The sequence below is a fragment of the Impatiens glandulifera genome, chromosome 8 (assembly GCF_907164915.1).
Source record: "Impatiens glandulifera chromosome 8, dImpGla2.1, whole genome shotgun sequence".
Lineage (NCBI taxonomy): Eukaryota > Viridiplantae > Streptophyta > Magnoliopsida > Ericales > Balsaminaceae > Impatiens > Impatiens glandulifera.
In genome coordinates, this window is record NC_061869.1 from 652,892 (window position 1) to 673,235 (window position 20,344).

General features: G+C 32.8%; 3 protein-coding genes and 2 pseudogenes across 3 annotated transcripts; 3 read left to right on the forward strand and 2 right to left on the reverse strand.

Annotated features, from left to right (window-relative positions):
* The first annotated feature begins 460 nt into the window (after window positions 1–460).
* Window positions 461–2,980, forward strand: LOC124912267 (guanine nucleotide-binding protein subunit gamma 3-like). Its single transcript, XM_047452854.1, has 5 exons — window positions 461–1,620; window positions 1,907–1,959; window positions 2,052–2,096; window positions 2,186–2,230; window positions 2,313–2,980. The coding sequence occupies exons 1-5, from the start codon at window positions 1,474–1,476 to the stop codon at window positions 2,797–2,799; spliced, it is 777 nt and encodes a 258-aa protein (XP_047308810.1). The 5' UTR covers window positions 461–1,473; the 3' UTR covers window positions 2,800–2,980.
* Window positions 2,981–3,624: 644 nt separating this feature from the next.
* LOC124911223 (subtilisin-like protease SBT1.8) lies at window positions 3,625–6,181 on the reverse strand. The gene is made up of 2 exons (XM_047451679.1): window positions 4,487–6,181; window positions 3,625–4,392 (listed from the first exon to the last, which is right to left on the reverse strand). The coding sequence occupies exons 1-2, from the start codon at window positions 6,126–6,128 to the stop codon at window positions 3,722–3,724; spliced, it is 2,313 nt and encodes a 770-aa protein (XP_047307635.1). The 5' UTR covers window positions 6,129–6,181; the 3' UTR covers window positions 3,625–3,721.
* Window positions 6,182–13,206: 7,025 nt separating this feature from the next.
* On the reverse strand, window positions 13,207–14,809 carry LOC124911227 (cathepsin B-like protease 2). The gene is made up of 8 exons (XM_047451681.1): window positions 14,720–14,809; window positions 14,471–14,627; window positions 14,349–14,353; window positions 14,185–14,259; window positions 13,967–14,092; window positions 13,667–13,885; window positions 13,463–13,576; window positions 13,207–13,302 (listed from the first exon to the last, which is right to left on the reverse strand). Exons 1-8 carry the CDS (start codon window positions 14,744–14,746, stop codon window positions 13,231–13,233), a joined length of 795 nt encoding a protein of 264 aa, XP_047307637.1. The 5' UTR covers window positions 14,747–14,809; the 3' UTR covers window positions 13,207–13,230.
* Window positions 14,810–15,491: 682 nt separating this feature from the next.
* Window positions 15,492–17,205, forward strand: LOC124911224 (annotated as a pseudogene).
* A 200-nt stretch (window positions 17,206–17,405) lies between these two features.
* On the forward strand, window positions 17,406–18,582 carry LOC124911585 (annotated as a pseudogene).
* Window positions 18,583–20,344: the final 1,762 nt, after the last annotated feature.

Below are 20,344 nucleotides of genomic sequence, written 5' to 3' on the forward strand. Positions count from 1 at the left end.
CCTTTAAAAAAAACTTAAAAAGATGAAACTAAGACATATTTTTTAGATTTTACACAATTAAAAAAAAAATCAACCTCTATCACAAAATCATCATTTAAATCATTAAATTACTCATTTTATCAACTAAAATATTAAAATATGTTTATTTTATTTTTATTAATTTTAAATATAAAATAACATTTTAATAATTTAATCAACAAACAAAAACAAAACTCAGAAAAACTTACTTTATACTTTTTTTTAGATACAACTCAAAAGAAAACCCTCAAATGAGAGATCAAAGAAGCTCTTAAAGACTAATAAGTTATTTACTTTGTTAATCTAGAATTTAATTGTAGAATAGTATTTAGTAAAGTGGTTAGTTAATTGTCCTCCTCCTCCCGGGCTGGGCTGCCTAATAAGGAGAAATATGAACCGTCTGATGAGAAAAGGAATAAAAAAGTTTGGTGTCTCTCTCCTAATCAGCAGCCACGTGCACAGTGATGTACGGTGACCACTTCTCTTTCTCTGTGTAACTTTGCTCGAGAGGTCGTGATGGTTGCAGAGCTTCAGTCAGAATTTCTGCACAAGAAAGAAAGAAGAAATTTTGCTTTTCTTTTCTTTTCTTTTTCATTGCTTATTGATTGCTTGTGAGGAGGAGATATGATATATTTTACCGCCCAAAATCAATCCCCAGAAGCAGCAGCAGAAGAAGAGTAGTCCTCGTACGCAAAATTTGCAGGCTTTTTTCACAATTTATCATCATCATCATCATGCATTTGCATTTCTCCATACGCCTCCCTCCTGAAAACCCTGCCCCCCCTTCCCTGTCTTCTTCTTCCTTCATTCAGATATCCACCCCACCCAGATTCAATCTCTTCTGTTTTTCTTTCTTATATTTTAAATAATTAATTAAATAAAAACTATTTATGTTTTTCAAATGACCCTGTCTGTCTGAACCTTGAACCTTCTTCGGATTCTCAAAGAACTGTCTTTCTTTCTGCCCTTATAACATAAATGAGTCTCATTTATAGCGCCCACTCCATCCCTTCAACTGTTCACCTTCTCTCTTCTCTCTTCTCTCTTCTCTCCTATAATTGTAATGAGGAAGAAGAAGAAAGAATGGGTAGAGTTGAAATAAGCCTACTACTCTGCAACTTCTCTGTGCTTTCTTGACAGAGCTTTTGCTTCTGTCCCCCTCTTCTCCTCTCACTTTAATTATTTTCCTTTTTTCAAAACCCTTTAACCATTTCTCCCTCCATTCCATTCCATCCCATTGCTTACCTAATCCCTTCTCACCTGCTACTGCTAGTACCGCTCCTCTGTTCTTCCATTTCTTCCTCCATTACTATTACTATTATTTTCTTTCTTTCTTTGGAAAATAATACTACTTTTGGAGCTCTGCTCTTTTCTACATCCCACTGTCAATAATATTTCATTCCCAAACATCGTCTATTCTATTTTTGTTTACTCATCATCATTCATCATCAATCAATGGCTACTGCGCCGGCTGCTCCTTCTCCGGTCTCTTCTTTGCCACCTCCTCGCCCAAAGTCACCCCCAGAATACCCAGATTTGTACGGGAAACGCCGGGAACTACTTAAGGTTCAGATGTTGGAGAGAGAGATTGGTAATCTTGAGGTTACTTCCAAAAACTTATAATCTTCATCATGCTTCTTCGAGCTTATTATCTCTGTGTTTTTTTATATTATTATTAAAATATACATAATTCTGTAGCTGTAGTCTTATCATCTTATTATTAATCTGAAACTATTTTTTTTTTGGGCAATTCTACACTGATTTCGAGTAGATCCATCTTGATGTCAGATTATCCTCTAAAACTATATATGGAATTAATAGTTTTTGATTTAAAGAGAATGTTGAATATACAAAACAGGACAAATTATGGTTCTTTTGATTTGAGCAGGATGAATTGAAATTTGTGGGAGGGCTCCAACCTGCATCCCGCAGCTGCAAAGAGTATGTTTGCTTCTTTCTTTCTTTGTGATTCCATTTGCTATAATAAAAAAAGAGTAGGTTGGCTTAATGTGGGTATTGGTTCTTTCTAATAGGATTGTTGAATTCGTGGTGGCAAATCCTGATCCTCTTATGCCTTTGTAAGTAGTTTAGAGAAAAGTTGAAACTTTGTTCTAACTAGTGTTCTTCATTTGGTTATATGGGTTGATCTTTCTTCCTGCTTGTACAGAAGTCAGAGGACTCGGAAACGAAGTCGATTTTGGAAGTGGTTTAGGTAATACTACTTATTTGATTTGTGATGGATTCTTTACTCTCTTTGTTCATTTGATTTGTGATGGATTGTGTATTCTGAGCAGACGAGCGTTATGTATGGATATGTCGTGGATTTGCTGTTGTAGCTGTTCATGTCGATGTAGAAAACCTGGCTGCTGCGAGAGCAGTAACTGTTCTTCTTGCACCAACTGTTGCAGCTTGCCATCATCATCATCCTTATGCAAATGCAGAAGCTGTTTTTCATTGCCGAAATGCTCTGATTGTTGTTGTTGGCCATCATCAACATGCTGCTGGCCATCATCATCATCCTGCTGCCAACCTTCATTATCATGCAACAAGGGCTGTGGTTCTTCTTGCTGTTGTGGAAATGGTTGTTGTTTTGTTCTTCCTTCTATAAAGTGGCCTTCTTGTTCAGATTGTTTTGGTTCTTGTTGTTGTAAATGGAGATCCTGCTTCTGCTGCTCCTACCCTAAGTGTCCCAAGCTCAAACTCAGCTGCTCTTGTTTTGGATGCGGTTGTAAGAAGATCCATTGCTGCAATCCTTTCTCATGTTGTTTTGGTTGCTGCTAGAATTTGGAGCTTACTCAAGCATTCTTCTTCAATGTGCCATATTTACTTTCTTATTAATATCCATTGCTTTGATGATGTATTGCTATTGATGCTAGATTTTTATGTTTCTGTTTTTTTTTTTTTTATATATATATGAATTTGTATTTGTATATTAATAAATTCATTTTCCAAAACCTTCTCATTTATGACTGACTCTCTTGCAGACTTGCAGGACTGGAGGATTAATAATATCTTTTGGCTATATATATTAATTGTTTTTAAATTTTTCTAGAGAACCAAATTTTAAGATTTTGGATGTTAATGTAAGTTTAAATTCTTATTTTTAGTTTAGAAATTAAATTTTGTGGTACATTTCAATAAGGTTAAACCCTATTTCATTTGATTTTCTAATCTGAATTGTGTAAAAAGATCATAGTCCTTATGAGCTCCTTAAGAACATCCTCAGCAGAACAACATGGTGACCCTGACCCAAGATTTGACAACATTGTATTATTGATTGGTGTTTGAATATTCATCTTCGTTATCATACCAATTTCTGACTTTCAGTATACAGGCCTGATTCGATTTTTAAAATAACTTAAACAAAATCAATTTTATATAAAAAAAATGTTAAATTTTCTAAAACAGAATTAAATTTACAAAGTGTTTTCAAATTTAACCAATTTTAAACATGTAAGTAAGAAAATGATCAAATGAACAGATTCAAGGGATATTAAGACTAACTGATGATATTATTTTTAATTCTATCAAGTCTATAATTAAAAAAGAAATAAAGAAGAAAAAGGCTTGTTCATAAATTTTTATAAATTCTTCTTCTAGTACTTCTTCAACGGCTAGTAGATTTAAATTTAAAATTTACTTGATTCCAAACAACAAGCTATCATTAACTCCGGTCGGTCGGTCGGCCCACCATTTGTTTCTACTACTGCAGCAGTAGCTGTGGCCATGAATATGCAATCTGGCTCGTCACCTGGTGCTGGTCATTGTTCCAAGCCAGCGAACCAAACGCTTCCTTAGGAGGACTAATCCCTTTCTTTGAAACAAACGTCACAGTATACCTTCTCCTCTCCCCAACCTTATCAAATACCAATCTCGTTGGCTTCACCGTCACCGCCACCTCTTCCGGTCCATCAACAGAAACGTTGTAAGTCGATCCTGCAGCTCCCACGTTAGTCAAAACCCGAGTGTACCTCACCACCCTCGATTTCCCAAACAGAATTGAGAACGATGGATAGTTGAGCTGTCCAGGATCGCGGAATTTACGCGAACAAGTTATGTTTGGGTGTTTCACTATGGTTTGAATATGTTCGATGGCGTAGCCCAGGGTACAGAGGAATGTGATGTAATCTGAGGTGGAAATGTCGTAAACGAGCCCTGGGGAGATGGCCAGGTGTGGGTTCACATGGCCCGCACCGTGGATTTGAGAGTTTGAAATGGAGCCGTCGGCTGCATCGCGTAGTGGGGAATTTGTGTTGTCTTTTGTGTATGCTGTGGTCATGAGGGCGGATTTGATCGCGCTTGGACTCCATTCTGGATGGGCTGCTTTCAGAAGTGCGGCTAGGCCGCTTATGTGAGGGCAAGACATTGATGTTCCTGCAAACAAACAAACAAACCATCAAAATGATCTTAATAATAAATAATCAAACAAACAAACAATCGATTTGAACCAAACCAAATCCAAACCAACCTGACATGATGTTGAATGAAGTTTTTCTTGTATCCTGTTCAAGCCCGGTCGGGCCTATCACACTAGACCAACCAGCCAATATGTTAACACCAGGTCCAATTATATCAGGCTTTAAAATCTCCGGCGTCACCATATTCGGCCCCCTTGAACTAAACGCCGCCACCACCGGCGATGGCTTAACATTCAACACAGTTCCACCAAAGCTCAACACAGCCGTTGCCTTTTTCCCCGATTTTAAAACGTATTCCCTTATCTGGTCACCTACTTTCTTACCCACAGCCACAGCCGGCAACAAATGACTGTCTGCCACTAACTCCTCGCCGCTAGCCGCCGTATTCGCCAAAATCATCCCTACCCCTCCGGCTTGTTTCACCACCAAACCCTTCTCAACACGAGCATCAACACCCCTGTCGCATAAAACCACCTTCCCACGAACCAATTTCGGGTCAAGCGAATTGGGCATACATAAATTACTCTGACTGTTGTTACCCTTGCTGTAAACTATCTCCACCTGCTTCTTCCCCATTCCATTGCCGCTGTATAGAGAAACGCCGGCGAATCGATGCCCATTTCCAAGCACGGCGTACGCCGGGAAATCACGATCTAAAGTTCCGGCTCCAACGGTCATTATCCAAGGAGCAACATTTCCAAGAGTAGCCCTCTCTGGACCACTATTACCTGCCGAGCATGAAACAAAAATACCCTTCTCCATAGCAGTAAATGCTCCGATAGCTATTGTATCCCGAAAATAGGCACCAGACCCGCCGCCCAGAGACATTGATAAAACATTCACACCATCATCAATGGCACGATCCATACCTGCAAGAATATCAGACCCAAAACAACCTGTACTCCAGCAAACTTTATAAGCCGCCACACGCGCCGCCGTAGCCATCCCACGCGCTGTCCCGCTAGCATAACCGAATAGGCTAGCATTGGCTACGTGGGCTCCGGCTGCCGTACTCGCTGTGTGAGTCCCGTGACCGTCCTGATCTCTCGGCGTTGGATTCTCCTTACTCTTGACCGTCGGATCATTTCCAACCGCCATATGATATCCCTTTGAGAAACTCCTAGCCCCGATTAACTTCCTGTTACATAAAGAAGGACTGAAATCAACCCCACCTTCGCATTCTCCCTTCCACCGCGCTGGAACCGGAGGCATGCCGGAATCGTCGAAACTTTTAGATTCCGGCCAGATCCCAGTATCTAAAACGCCGATTACAACATCATGAGATGCCTGATTGAGGTCTTGAATGTTATGACCGTCCCAGAGTCCTAATTGATTTTCCAAACCGAGAAACACAGGTGTCCGAGTTGTGTGAAGAGTGTAAACAGTTTCTTCGTAAACATCGAGGACGAAATCGGACTGTCGGAGAGCTTGTACTTGGTTTGGGTCGAGGACGGCGGCAAAGCCATGGAAGGCGGTGGTGTAAGTGTAGAGTAGGGAATCCGAATCGGAATCGGAGGTTTTGAGAGATTGGAGATGGGCAGAATACCAATCGTGATTGGTGGTATAAGTAGAAGGTTTATGATCTTGTTTCATATGGACAATGTACGTTTGCTTGGTGCAAAAAGCGAGAAACGGAAGAAGTACAGTGGTGAAACAGAACGATAACCAGACCCCAGAAGTTCCCCCCACCATGGCTAAAGGATGAAGAAGAAGAAAGAGGAAGAAGAAGTTGGGTTTTGGGCGAAACTGTAATGGGGAGATTGAAGATATAATATAGAAAACAAATAAGGGGTTTGTTTGAATTATACAATTCATGGTCACGGGTAGTTATATTATTCAAACTTTATTTTCTTTTTTCTATTGAAAATTAAAACAAAATAAAGAAAATTTGGAACTTCTCTGCAAATAGAATTCGGGTCTGTTTGATTTTTGCATTGGGTGAAGTGTAGTTTACAAATGTCATTATAAAATGTACTACCAAAAATTGAATTATTTATTCTTTAATAGAAATCAAAGTTATTTTTTTAGTTTATATATTTATTAATTAAATATTCATTTTCACTTTTATTTTACTTTTTATTAATTAATTAATTTTTCTTCATTTGTCTATTTTATTTATTCTTACTATTAATGGGGACGGGTGATACACCAAATCTCGATCCTTAGTATTTGATATTTGATTTTTTTATTATAATAGAGTTTTTTCTATTTTAAAATTATTTGATATTTTTAAAGAGTTAATACAATATGATTCATCAATCCAACAACAAAAAAAACCAATCAATTTAGATAATAAAATTTATTAATTCATCTAACACAAAAAAATAATAATCAATACAAAAAAAAAATTATTAATAACTTAATAATTTTGTTTAATGTTATTATAACTATGAATAAAAAAATTAAATAAAAAAACTATTAAATTTATTTATGTTTATAATAAAGAAAATAAAAAAAATAACTTAACAAAAAATATTACAAAGAAAAAACAATGAAAGAAAATAAATAAATAAACAAAAAGAGATAAATTGATTAAATTGAAGAAAAAATTAAAAAAATATAGATTTAAAAAAATAACTATGGTTACACTTATAGATTAAATAAGACAATTTTTTATTTTAAAAAAAAAATTATTAGTAATTGAACATCTAAATTTTTTTTTTTCTTTATTAAAATCATAACACTAACTAAATATTATAATGAATTATCCTTAATTAAATTTAATATTTTAACTTTTAACTTTGTGTAATTATGATATATCATTTAAGAGATTAAACTGGATTGAAATCAAATTAGATAGATTCAATTAAATTATCTTATTATTATTATAAATATAAAAATTAATTATAAAATTAAAAAAAATTACCTTTTCTCTTTGAGTGGTTTACAAAAATTATAAAAAATAAAAAGTGAGATAAACATTAATTATATATATATATTATGTAAAAAAATAAAAATATTAATTGAATTATCTAAACTATACACTGCTAAATTAAATTTATATTAATAAATATAATATCTTAATTTTTTTGTAGACTTCAATAAAATCAAACAAATTGTCTAATTCCTAATACTTTAAATGACATTTATGTGAATGATTTTGTTGTTTTGAATTACATATTAAATGAATATAATTTAATTTTATAATTTAATTTTAGTTTGAGTTGTATATTGAATTTTACCTATTTTTATTCTATTTATAATTTTAAAAAATAGTTGATTTCAAGGAACTCAAAATTGTTCAAAATATATTGTGGGGTCGTTAAACTGATTGGATGGTTTATTATGTCAAAATTATACTGAAGTTAAGTTGAAATAATTTTATAAATATTCATATAATAACTTATAAAAATATAATAAATAAATGTTACAATTTGAAATTGAAGGATTAGTTTTGAGAGATAAAGTTAGGCACGGCAATCGAGGCGTGGGACTTGTGCAAATAATAAAGTATTGGGAGTTTTTGTCTTTTTTTTACCAGTGTGTGAAAACAAATAAAGTAAAAAGAAGGAAGAATTTCCGAGGACACTTATCTCATTATCTCTGATATCTGTAACGGCTAGAATCAGTCTTGTTTGGAATAATTTTTTTTATCTATTAAAAAGTTGTGTAGGATGAATTTTTGGGATTGGTTTATTGTAAATCTAGATAATAAAACATACTGGGAAATTTAAAATCATAATTTTATAAATGTTTTTGCTGTAAAAAAAACATTTGATTTAGAAAATTATATCCAAAACCAAACAGGCTGAGAACGTTGTTGACCCGCTTTGTAGCAAAAGAAAGACACATGTCTGTCTGTCGTTTATAAAGAAAAGCATCGATTTTTTTATTTATTTGTATGAATGGCTCAGTTCGGAGGTGCCACAGTTTTCCTTGCGCAATAAACGGTCTAATCTCCAATGGTTGGGATTGATCACAAGGGAAGAGTTGAGGCGGGGCCCACACTAAATCAAAACCGTAGATTATGGGAAAATGTTTTTGCTTTTCTAATCTTATTATTATTATTTTATAAATCAATTAACAAAGTTATTTTTTTTAAAAAAATCTCTTTATATTAAAATGATAAACTATTTTATAAATGGATAATTGAATTCTATTAAATTAAAAAGAAAAAGTTCAGAAAATAATTTTAAAATGTATAATTTTTTTTTTTTATATATATATATATATATATATTAAAATTTAACACAATCTTTGTAAAAAATAAGTTAATAAAATTTTAATTAAAGTGAGTTATTATCAACTTCTAAGAACATGTTTTGGTTTATATGTGTGAAATATTTTAAAATAAAATTAATATATAATAATAATTTAATTTTAATATAAAATATTTTAATATTTTAATTAATAAATTAAATGATAGGACTGATATGTTATGTGTTATGTTTATACGAAGGATCAGTTCTTCTAAGAATATTTCAAAGATTGAATTATCTTTTAAAACTAGTGTATTTAAAAATAAAAAATATATGTAACCTTATAAAAAAAAATTAAAATACATTGATATTAAAGGATAACTCAATTTTTTGGTCAGAAAATGGCCCATATTTATGGAAGATAATTTTGTTTTTTTCAGTCTCCTTTATTTTGTTTGATTGTCCTTTTTAGTCATGATTGGTTAAACTTTAAAATTTATGTATATATATATTTGTTTACAATAATGGTGTTTAGTTAAATTTATTTTATTGCACATAAGCCCATAATAACCCTTATATAAATCTGTCTCAACAACTAATATTGATAACTTTCACTTTAATATAATTATGTCAATGAAAGTTAAATTGAAACAACCAAATATGGATTTTAATCCCCTCAACAAAAAAAAATGAATAACATGTCCCCTAGAGAATTGTCTTGCTCCTGACTTATGATGCAAAAAAAAAATCTATAATTTTTATTTATAGTAGCACAAAAATATTAAAAAAAAACATATAATTGTTTGAGTGAGTAACTTTAGAATGATCAACCAAATAAAAAAAAAAGAAAAAAGAAAGACTTTTGAAGCTGGAATGAAAAAGCTCCAAAAAGTGTGTTTTTGATGAATAAAATGGTAGGCCTTGATTATGATAGCGAATCTCGCCATAATGAAACGTGTAGTGCCCTAATTAAAGTGATGTTTAGACTTCAGATAATAATAATAGTTTACAATTTTTTCTTTTAAATAATAATGAAAAAATGAGTGGTGTTTGTATAGCAGCCATATATATAAAGCGAGAAGTAATTATTAGTGGCATATTGAAATTGCAATTACAAATGAAAAAAGAGAATAAAAAAAGTTTAGTGGTGTTTAATTGATGACTATGAGTGGAATGGAGTGAACATATAATATTATTTGTATATTAGTATTAGACACTGCACCAACATTACCAAAAGGTCCACACCCCATTAACATATTATTCTCTCTCCCTCATTATTGTAGAGTTTCAACTTAAAACAGATTTGAATTTGGGCTTTCATTGTTTTTTTATGGTCTCAGCTCCCAACATTTTTATTATTTTGGGTTTTTTTGTCCACATTTGTCCTAATAACATTATTGGTTCTATTCTCATCCTTTTTTTTTAATTCAAAAAATAAATAATTTTTATTAATTAAAGAAACAATAAATATTATAAATAAATTATATATATATTATTTGTATTAGTGACTTATTTAAATATATAAATTATGAAAAATTTATACAAATGAATTTATTAAAAAAAAAATTTATTTAACTCTCACCTAATTTAATTATCCTTCTCTCTCTTTTCATTTAATATTTTTATTATTTTTAATACAAAATAAATTTTATTTTTCAATCTAGGATGTTTAATTATATATTTACTAATTATTTGAATTTAAATTTTAAATATTATTTTATTTAATATTATAAAATATTTAATAAATTATTAACTTAGTTTTAATAACAACTCATCATAATTTAAAAAAAACTAATATATTAATTATTGAATTTATATTTATTTTATCTTCAATTATTAATAAGTTTTTAGTATTTTTTTATTAATTCATTTTAACTATTTTATTACTCAATTTTTCAGTTATATAATTTAAAATTATAATTCATTAAAGATTAATGATAAAAATGGTTTAAACATACACTAAATATGTTAAATAATATAAAGCCATATAAATATATATAATATTTTATTTTGTAACATTTTTTTAGATTAAAAAAATAAAATATAACATGTTAGAAGGTTATTTAAGAAAATAGTTAAAAGAAAAAGCCAACATGTTTCCTGTTATTCAGGATGGCTCTTGAACCAATTATATATATATATATATATTAAATTTATTGGGTTTTCTCATAAAGATTGAGTTTTTAGTTTCCCAACACACACGTATATATATTTTTATTAAGAAAATTAAATAAAAAACAGCGAGAAACAGAGACTTTCCATTTTTAGGTACCCTGTTTCTTCGGGAAATTTGAGGAAATGACCCTAAAGAGGGGTCAAATTATGTTTGGTGCGGGTCCATGTTTTTTATAGCGCTGGTGACCCTCAAAAAATTTTCTGCCGAAAATACCCCTATTGCGTCACGCACCCTCCAGTTGCGTGACGCACCTGAGGGCATTGTGAAAAGTCCACAATGCCCTTACTATATAATTAAAAAAATTACAGTTTTTCTCAGTTCTTTCTTTCTTGTTCTCTCTCTTCACTTCCCATTCTTCCATTCTCTTCCTTCTCTCTAAAAAGACGACTCCCGACGACGAACTCCGACGACGACCCCCGACGAAGACGTCGGAATCCCAACGAAGGAGATGTCCGCTACTACTGGTATTCTTCCTCCTTCTTTTATTTCTTTCGCATTGTTTTGTTAGGGTTTAGGGATTGGAGATTGATTAGATAAATGTCACCGGCGGCGGCGAAATACGGGTACGTCACGTAGGTGCGTCACGCAGGTGCGTCACGCAGGTGCGTCACGCAGGTGCGTCACGCAGGTGCGTCACGCAGTTTGGATATTTGTTTGGTTTTTCTCCAAAATCAATGGAGCCCAATCTATGATGTAACTGCTATACTTACCTCCATCCAGGTATGGGTTTGTTTGATTTTGAAGTTGGAACTAACTAAACCAAGCTCACACTAAAAAATACAAAAAGTTATACCTAATTAGTTACATTGCTAACAACAACATGAGTCATGGATAGCATCTGATCAAAATTACATCAAAACTTATAAGGGTTCTATTTTTTCTGCAGTCGTTGTTTTGTGACCCGAACCCAAACTCACTTGGCAACTCAGAAGCGGCAAGGATGTTCAGTGAAAACAAATGCGAGTACAATATGAAAGTAAGGGAGGTTGTTGAGCAGAGTTGGACTGCAGACTACTTCTTTCCGAGGTGGTAGGGTGGTTTGTCCCTATAATAGAGATACTGAGATTTTATTAGAACTTGAAAATGTTTTAACACTTTGTGAACTCTTGAATGGTGAACTACCAACAACATCACATATTTTCTTGGGTTCATTTTAGGGTATTCAGTTTCAGACAAATCTTGTGCATATATTGTTGATGATCCCCTCTGCCTATTAAGGTTGATTGCTTCAATTCTGCTACTCATTATTGTACTGAATTCTGCTTATATCAGTTTTAGTGTTTGTGCCTTTTATGTTGGAATGAGATATTCTACTACAAATTTTAACTTCAAATAATAACAATTTAACTATCTTGGACTCTGTTAAAATTTATTTGTAAACTTTTATATTGTAAAGCATTACATTTACCTCAAATCACAACTTCTGGTTCACAAATCACAATTTATTTGTAACTATCCAGACTTGTTTAACCCTCTATAACTTGAAACTAAACCATTAAATCATTTCGTTCAAAATTCAAAGATTTACCTCAATCATACTTCTCTTATCAAATAACAAATAAAAAAAAATAATTTACTTTTCTGCTATTTCTCCAATTATCGTGACTATGATTGTGATCGAGATAAATAAATTAAATGCTTGAACCAACTTAAATGAAGAATAATCTATAACAAATGTGTTGTATATATACATAGTACAGAGTTTACAGCAAAACTCAAATTGGCACAACATATAAGACAATTCTAACAAAAAAAAAGACTTGTTCATCGTACTCGAGGCTGCTGCCGGTGGGCTGGTGATGGAGAGGCAGCAGAATGTGTCGTATTCATGGGCGAGCAATGATGCGTTTTTGGTGGTAAGTTACTTTTCGAGTCATTAGCAGTTCGAGTTTTGGATGTGTTTTTCAAGGACTGGATCTCTTCTAAGGTGGCTAAAACCAGTGACATTTTTGGGCGTACTTTAGGCTCTGATTTTAGACACTGCAGAGCAAGGTTAGCAGCCATAAAAGCTCCCTTTTGAGGATATTGTCCTTCTAATTTTGTGTCCATAATCCTGAAGTAGTGAACAATTGTTCATCAATCCAACCTTTGAATACATAACCGAATCCACCTTCGCCAAAAAGACTGTCAGGGCGAAAGTTTCTGGTGGCGTTCCTTAGCTCGTTATATGAGAATGCCTTAGCATGAGTTGATGAAAGGATTTCACTCTCTGATCTTGGAGATGGGATAATCATATCATTGTTTTCTCTATAACAAGATGGGACTGTAATATTGTTCATAAAAACAAACAAACAAACCAATTGATTAAACCTCAAAAACAAATTATTATTATTATTTGGATCCTAAAAACAAACAAACAAACAAATAAATAAATTTCCTTTCTTGGACGCTGTTAGAGGTTATACCAAATCAAGAAACTACATAAAAGATTTCCAGATAACTAAAGATAAATACCATAATCAGGAACATTCTTAGGCTTTCAACTAAAACCAAGTAACCAACAAACAGAACTCACATCTCCCCAGCCTGTGTTCCATTGATTTGCTAGAAGCTGCAAATTATTAAGAAAAAGTTCAATTATTGCAATGAAAATCTAGGAATCGGAAAATTAGCATAAATTTAGGCTCATTCTTCCAAATTTTGTGATTTTATCCTATTCATAACACTAATTCAATGACATTTCATTCCAAATACAAAAGAAGAACATTTACCCAATAGTCTTCCCCATCAGCAGAAGTTCCCCATCCAATCAGCTTCACAGCATGACCACCCATAACATCACCCGTTATGTGTTTGTAAACTCCTGATTTGTAGTGCGCAAAATCCTGCATCCACGAAAGAAAGCAAATAAGCTTGTAGCAACATTACAACAAAAGTAAATCCTGATAATTTGAATTTCCTCCTTTCTAGTTTACCTCATAAACAGTGAAGGCAACTTCTACTGGTCCGTTCTTGTAAACTTCTGCCATAATACTGTGTGGGTCTGAACCGACTCTGTATGCGCTGACACTGAAGTGCTTTGATTTCTTCCAGAGCATGTTTGTGTTTACACACTTTCTCGAACACTTGGGAGTGTCATATGCAGGTTCACATCCCGGGTGGGAGCAACCAGTACTATCGAAATAAGGGTCACACTGCCAACAACAAAAATGATTAAAAAAAGACTATAGATAAGTTCTAGAACATTCCAGTGCACAGTAGGGGATAATCTCAACCTCTTCTGTGACAACACCATGATGCTTAAAGTATCTCCAAGCATAAATAGGATAACCGCCATCACAACCGCTACCGCACAAAAATCCACAGCAAGCAAGAATATCATTCACAGAGAGTGATATATTCTGTAATGAAGTAAAGTTCAGTTATATAAGATGATGATATAACGACTAAAACATAAACAAACTTTTCAAGATTGTCTGTGACAAAAAATCACCATGTTGTATTGGATACAAAAACGATCAGATAGGGATTCAACAGCACCAAAAGCCCAACAAGAACCACAATGACCCTATATATTAACAAGGAAGAACTCATTATTCAGTTGAAAAATCCACCAAATTTAATTGAGGAAAGCAAATAAGTAGTGTTTCTCATTACCTGATCTTTATATTGGAACAGTGCAGCAGTTATCACCACAATTGAGACAAGAGAAACATTAGAATGAATGCTTATAGAAAAGAAAAACATAATTTGGTAAAAAGACAATATAAGTGAACTACCAAGAATTCTTCCAATTGTGTGACATTGAGGCCAAGCTGTTCTAGCATCAAATTCAGCTGGCAAATCTGAAGTTCTTGGATGAACAACAATTGGAATTCCCCTAAAAGCATGTGCAGGTGTAGGTTTCACACCAAGAAGACGCTTAAATTGGCTAACCTAAAATGATAGTTGACATGATTAGAAAGGAATACATTCATAAATTGAGTTGGCAAATAAAGCACAATCTAAACTAAGCCCATAAAACTCACTGTGAAATTATAAAATTTAGGATTCATGTCCGCTTTCCAGCCAGCCTTAGGATTTCCATTAATCAGTTCTATGATCGGCTCCTGAACAACCACAAAGATTCAAGATTCCTGCGTGACGCACCCTGCGTGACGCACCCTGCGTGACGCACCCTGCGTGACGCATCCAACCAACCAACCTGCATTCAACGAATCAGGGCGAATCAACGATGTTCTGTAAAAGAAATCAACACAAACAATCATATGTAAACGAAATCAACACAAACAATCATATGTAAACGAAATCAACACAAAATATAAACGAATATAGTGGAAATTTTATCTTCGGTCGTCGTCGTTCGCCGTTGGAAGTTCTTCGCAGCTATAGGCCATTGAATATGGTGGAATGGTCCACGGTGCCTCTTCGATCGGTTCTTCAGCGATGAAAAAGAGAGAAAGTCTTCTCCGCCACCATTAGGGTTCACGGCGGAGAAGAAAGGGAAGAATGGATGAGAGAGAAAATGAAACGAAAATGAAAAAAAAATTAAGTCTTTATAGGGTTCAGGGTGCGTCACGCATCTGGAGGGTGCGTGACGCATGGGTAAAATGGTCATTAAAAAATTTGGGGGTCACCAGCGCTATAAAAATTAGTGGCCCGCACCATCGGCTATTAGCCCCCTTTTTGGGGTCATTTCCTCAAATTTCCCGTTTCTTCAGCATTTTTCAATGACAAGAGTGAAGTTAAATTGACCAAATCTTTACCATTTTCGCACTTCTCTCTTCTCTTCAGGCCCACCAAACCCCCCCTTGTAGTCTCTGTGAGAGAGACGGACAAATGGCTTCAGTCATCACTATTCTTCTTCTGATCAGCTTCTTCGTGTTTGTAATTACCAATATCACTGCATCGTCTATATTCGACAATGAAAACCCCATCAGATCTGTCGTACCAGAAGAAACCATTACCGAATCGGAACTTTCCATTCTTCAAACCATCGGTTACACACGTCATGCTTTCTCCTTCTCTCGCTTTGCTCGCAGGTCAACTCTATCATTTTCTTCTTCTTCTTCAACCTTTTTCACTTAATAATTACTCTGCCTTTCATTATTTATCCAGGTATGGAAAGCTTTACAACTCCTCCGAAGAAATCAAGCTCCGATTTGATATTTTCTCCGACAACTTGAACCTCATCCGATCGCACAACAAGAAACGCCTCTCATACAAGCTCGCTCTTAATCGTCAGTAGTCATGTTTTTATCTCATAGATTCTTCTATCGGGTGGTTCTGGGCCTGGTTGTTTTAATTATATATGATCTCTCCCAGAATTTGCTGATTGGAGTTGGGAGGAATTCAAGAGACATAGACTAGGAGCTGCTCAAAATTGTTCAGCCACCACAAATGGAAATCATAAGCTCACCGAACAAGTCCTTCCTAACATGGTATATCTATCTATCTATCTATGAATATAGATATTGTTTGTAATAAATTAATAATTGACATTTGGGTTTTGCTGGCACAGAAAGACTGGAGAGAATTAGGGATTGTTAGCCCAGTGAAAGATCAGGGTCACTGTGGATCTTGCTGGACATTCAGCACGACGGGTGCATTGGAAGCAGCTTATGCACAAGCATTTGGAAAAAGCGTCTCTTTATCAGAACAACAACTTGTCGATTGCGCCAGGGCTTTCAATAACTTTGGCTGCCATGGCGGCCTTCCATCACAAGCTTTTGAATATATAAAGTACATCGGTGGCCTCGATACAGAGGATGCTTATCCTTACACAGCTCAAAATGGGGAATGCAGATTTTCATCAGAAAATGTTGGAGTACGAGTTCTTGATTCAGTCAACATTACCTTGGTAATAATAAATTAATTAGATGAGTATTTGAGTTAGAAATTAGAGTCGTTCTTGTTGTTGTTCTTGACAAACAAAATATGTATGTATATGTCAGGGAGCTGAAGATGAACTGAAGCATGCAGTGGGGAGTGTTCGTCCGGTTAGTGTTGCGTTCTAGGTTGTGAAAGGATTTCGATTCTATAAAGAAGGTGTTTATACAAGTGATGATTGTGGCAGCACCCCAATGGTAAGGAATTAATTAAATGATGGAGTTGTTGTTGAATGCAATTCTAATGATTATTAATTTGCAATTAATTGCAGGATGTAAACCATGCAGTTCTTGCAGTTGGGTATGGAGTTGAAGAAGATGAAGATGGTGGTGGTGGAAGAACACCATACTGGCTCATAAAGAACTCATGGGGAGAAAGCTGGGGTGAAGATGGCTACTTCAAAATGGAGATGGGGAAGAACATGTGTGGTATAGCAACTTGTGCATCTTACCCCATTGTTGCCTCATGATCATCATTGTTTAGGATTTGTATGTCTTCATCAAAGAAAATAATAAGGAACAAATTAAACTGAATCTGTTTCTTTTTCATTGTTATTGTTATTGTAATTGTATTCAAAACCTGCTACAATACAACACTGTATAATATTCACACTTGATTGAATTCGATTCGAGGACTATCTTGATGATGCATTTTAGTGTCCACGTTTATTTCTTCCCTGTTGACCATTTTGACACGATTAAGCTTTAATCAAATATATGTCAAGATTGTTAGTTCTTGATTATCTTAAAATTCAATATAAACATAATTTCCCAATTGTGAATATTTAATTATTTGTCATAATTTTGTATAAATATTTATAAAACAATGGAACATCATTGTGTATAAAAAAGAATAAAGATATTAATATCTTCATTTAAAAAAAAATAATATTATGTGAAAATTCGCATCTAATATGTCTAATATTCAAAACCAATCTTTCTCTTTTGATTTTTTTTTTAGAATTTGTGTCTTTTAATCTAGCCGTGCAATTACTAAAATTGGATAAAACAATTAAATGAAGATAATTTAATCAAATTATTTTAGGAGTCATAGTATTTATTTTCGATAGAGTCAGTTAAACCTATAATTATTATAATTGAGTATTATATTACACACAAAAATCATTACAAGTGATTTTTAATATACATTACATATTAATAAAGGAAAATTACTAGGTGGCTCTCAAATTACTTTGATCGCTTACTTTTAGCTCTCTGAATTATTTTTTAACAAATTATCCCTTAAACTTTCTGAAAAGTCACCAATGACCCTTAAACTATCAAAAAAAAAAAAAAAAAAAAGGTCACTAAAGACCATTCTATCAATTTTCTGTTACAACATAACAACCTTTAATTAAAACCCCATTTTTAACCATCATTTTCTCTCTACATATTTACAGAAGAAAAATATAGAGCCATCTCTCTCCTTTGCTCCAGTTCTCAGTCTCATCTTTCGCTAAAGATCTTATAAGAGTCTTAAGATCCATCTTCTTTCGATCGAGCATGAATTTACCTTCAAATAAATCGTCGCTCTAGTAGGAAATTACCTCAAAAGCCATCCTCGATCAAATACGAATCTATCTCCATCACAATTGTTGCTCTAGGATATTGCTAAAATCTCTTAGGTAGAACCAAAAAATATTTACTTGTCAACATCTCTCGCAAGCTATCTTGATAAGAAGTTGATTGTATTGTTGCGAGATGAAGAAAGTTTATGAGCATACTTCGTTCCTTTGACCAATTTGCAAATGCGGTGTTGGAAGGTGCTTGTGAACGAGTTATAGTTGGTGATATTTATTGTGATATTTTCTCTAGGTCTATATATTATTTGAGGGGAGAATGTGGTTCTAATTGGCGAAATGAATTTGGAAAAGGAATAACTTCCTCCTCACATGACCTCTGTTTCAGATGCAGAAACAACAAGGGCGCAAAAGATGGGAAGGAAAGCTTCGAATCTAAAAGGTACAATGAGAAGGAGAATGTAATTCCTTGACATGGATTAATTGATGATTCTTGAGATTGTGTATTTACGAATCCATCAATTTCGGTCAAGTCTTTTAGTCCAAACCACAAAACCTACCTACCTAATATCTTAGTTTATGTTTTTTTCTTTTCCATAGATTTGCATAAGGAGGAGCCTTAGTTGAGAGAGAATGTTCTACTGGATAAGCCCTAAGTTGCGATGAATGTTTGAGTTCTTAAGATCGGTGCGAGAGAAGGGTATGCTAGAGGGTAAAAAGAGAGGGGAGATAAAGTTTATAGTATTAGAGCAATGACATTAATGATTATACTTAAAAATTGCGATTTTGGTTACAATCGAGTATACGGTAAGTATTTGTTAATGTATACCCAATTCTTAGCATAGAACCAATATGTAAATATATTTGTTTGATTTGTTGAATGTATTCACATTATATGGTAGATTTTTTGTCTTTTTAACTACTGACTCCTCAAAAGTAGAGGATGAAATAGATGATTGAAAAATCAATATTTTAGGGCTTAGTATATGAATATTATAAGCTACATGAGCATGTCTTCTTAATTGCAATGTGTTACTACTATTTATATTTTTAACGGTAATTTTTTGCATTTTTAATTACGGTTCGTAGAGGATGATTATTGATGTTTTTGATACTTTTAATGAATATTATTAATTCGGTATTAATGTTGCAATTGTTTAATCACATTCATATTTTCATCTTATTTGACATTATTGTATAAAGCAAAAAAACTTAGAATAGAAAGTTACAATTGTTTAAAATTATATTGTAATCTATCAATATTGGGAAATGTTAAAGAAGAAAAATATTGACAGAAATATGTAGGGAAATGATGTGTTATTCTTTCATTGGATTGAAAATGTAATAAGAGAGAAAATTTTAAAATTTCAATCAAATAAAGAGATGACACATCATTTCCCTATATATTTTTGTCATGATTTTTATGTTCTCTATCATTTACTATCAATATTTATAAAAATAAATATTTATAGATTGTAATAGAACAAATTATCTTCAAATTTGGTCATAAAAAAAATTAAAAAAAGAGTCAAGATTTAATATATTGATAGTTTTTGGGAGAAGTAATTCAAGAGTTAAAAATTAACCATCGAAATAGTTGAAGGGCCAAAAGTAAATTATCATAATAGTTGAAGGACTTTTAGTTAGAACGTTATGTTTAACGGAAAAAATTGATAGAAAGGGCCACTAGTGACCCTTTTTGAAAATTTGAGGGGCGATTTGTTTTTAAAAATAATTTAAGGGCTAAAAGTAAACTATCAAAATAATTTAACAACCATAATTTTTCTTATTAATAATAATAAATAATATTATATATTTATGAAATAAAATAATATATAATAAAAAATAATTAAAGTAGGATCTTTCCTTAACTATTTTAAAACCTATTTATATGAGAGATATTTTAAAATCTTTTGATGTTATGCACAAAAAAATTAAAAATAAAAATAAAAAATAAAAAATAATAATATATATATATATAAAAAGTAAAAAGAAAACAAGAAATAGAATAACAAGGATTAATTTCTAAAAATAATTAGTGAGAGTTACAAAATTTAAATAACTTCAAAGTATGATGAGTTACCTGAACTATTTTCAACAAATCAACGTTAATTGTTAACCCATGGAACTCTAATCTTCATCGATATTACCATGTTTGACCCGATTCACACGTTAACATTTATTTTTTCTAAGAATAAATTAATTATCATATTATTTATGCATATAAAAATCATAAAATTAAGAT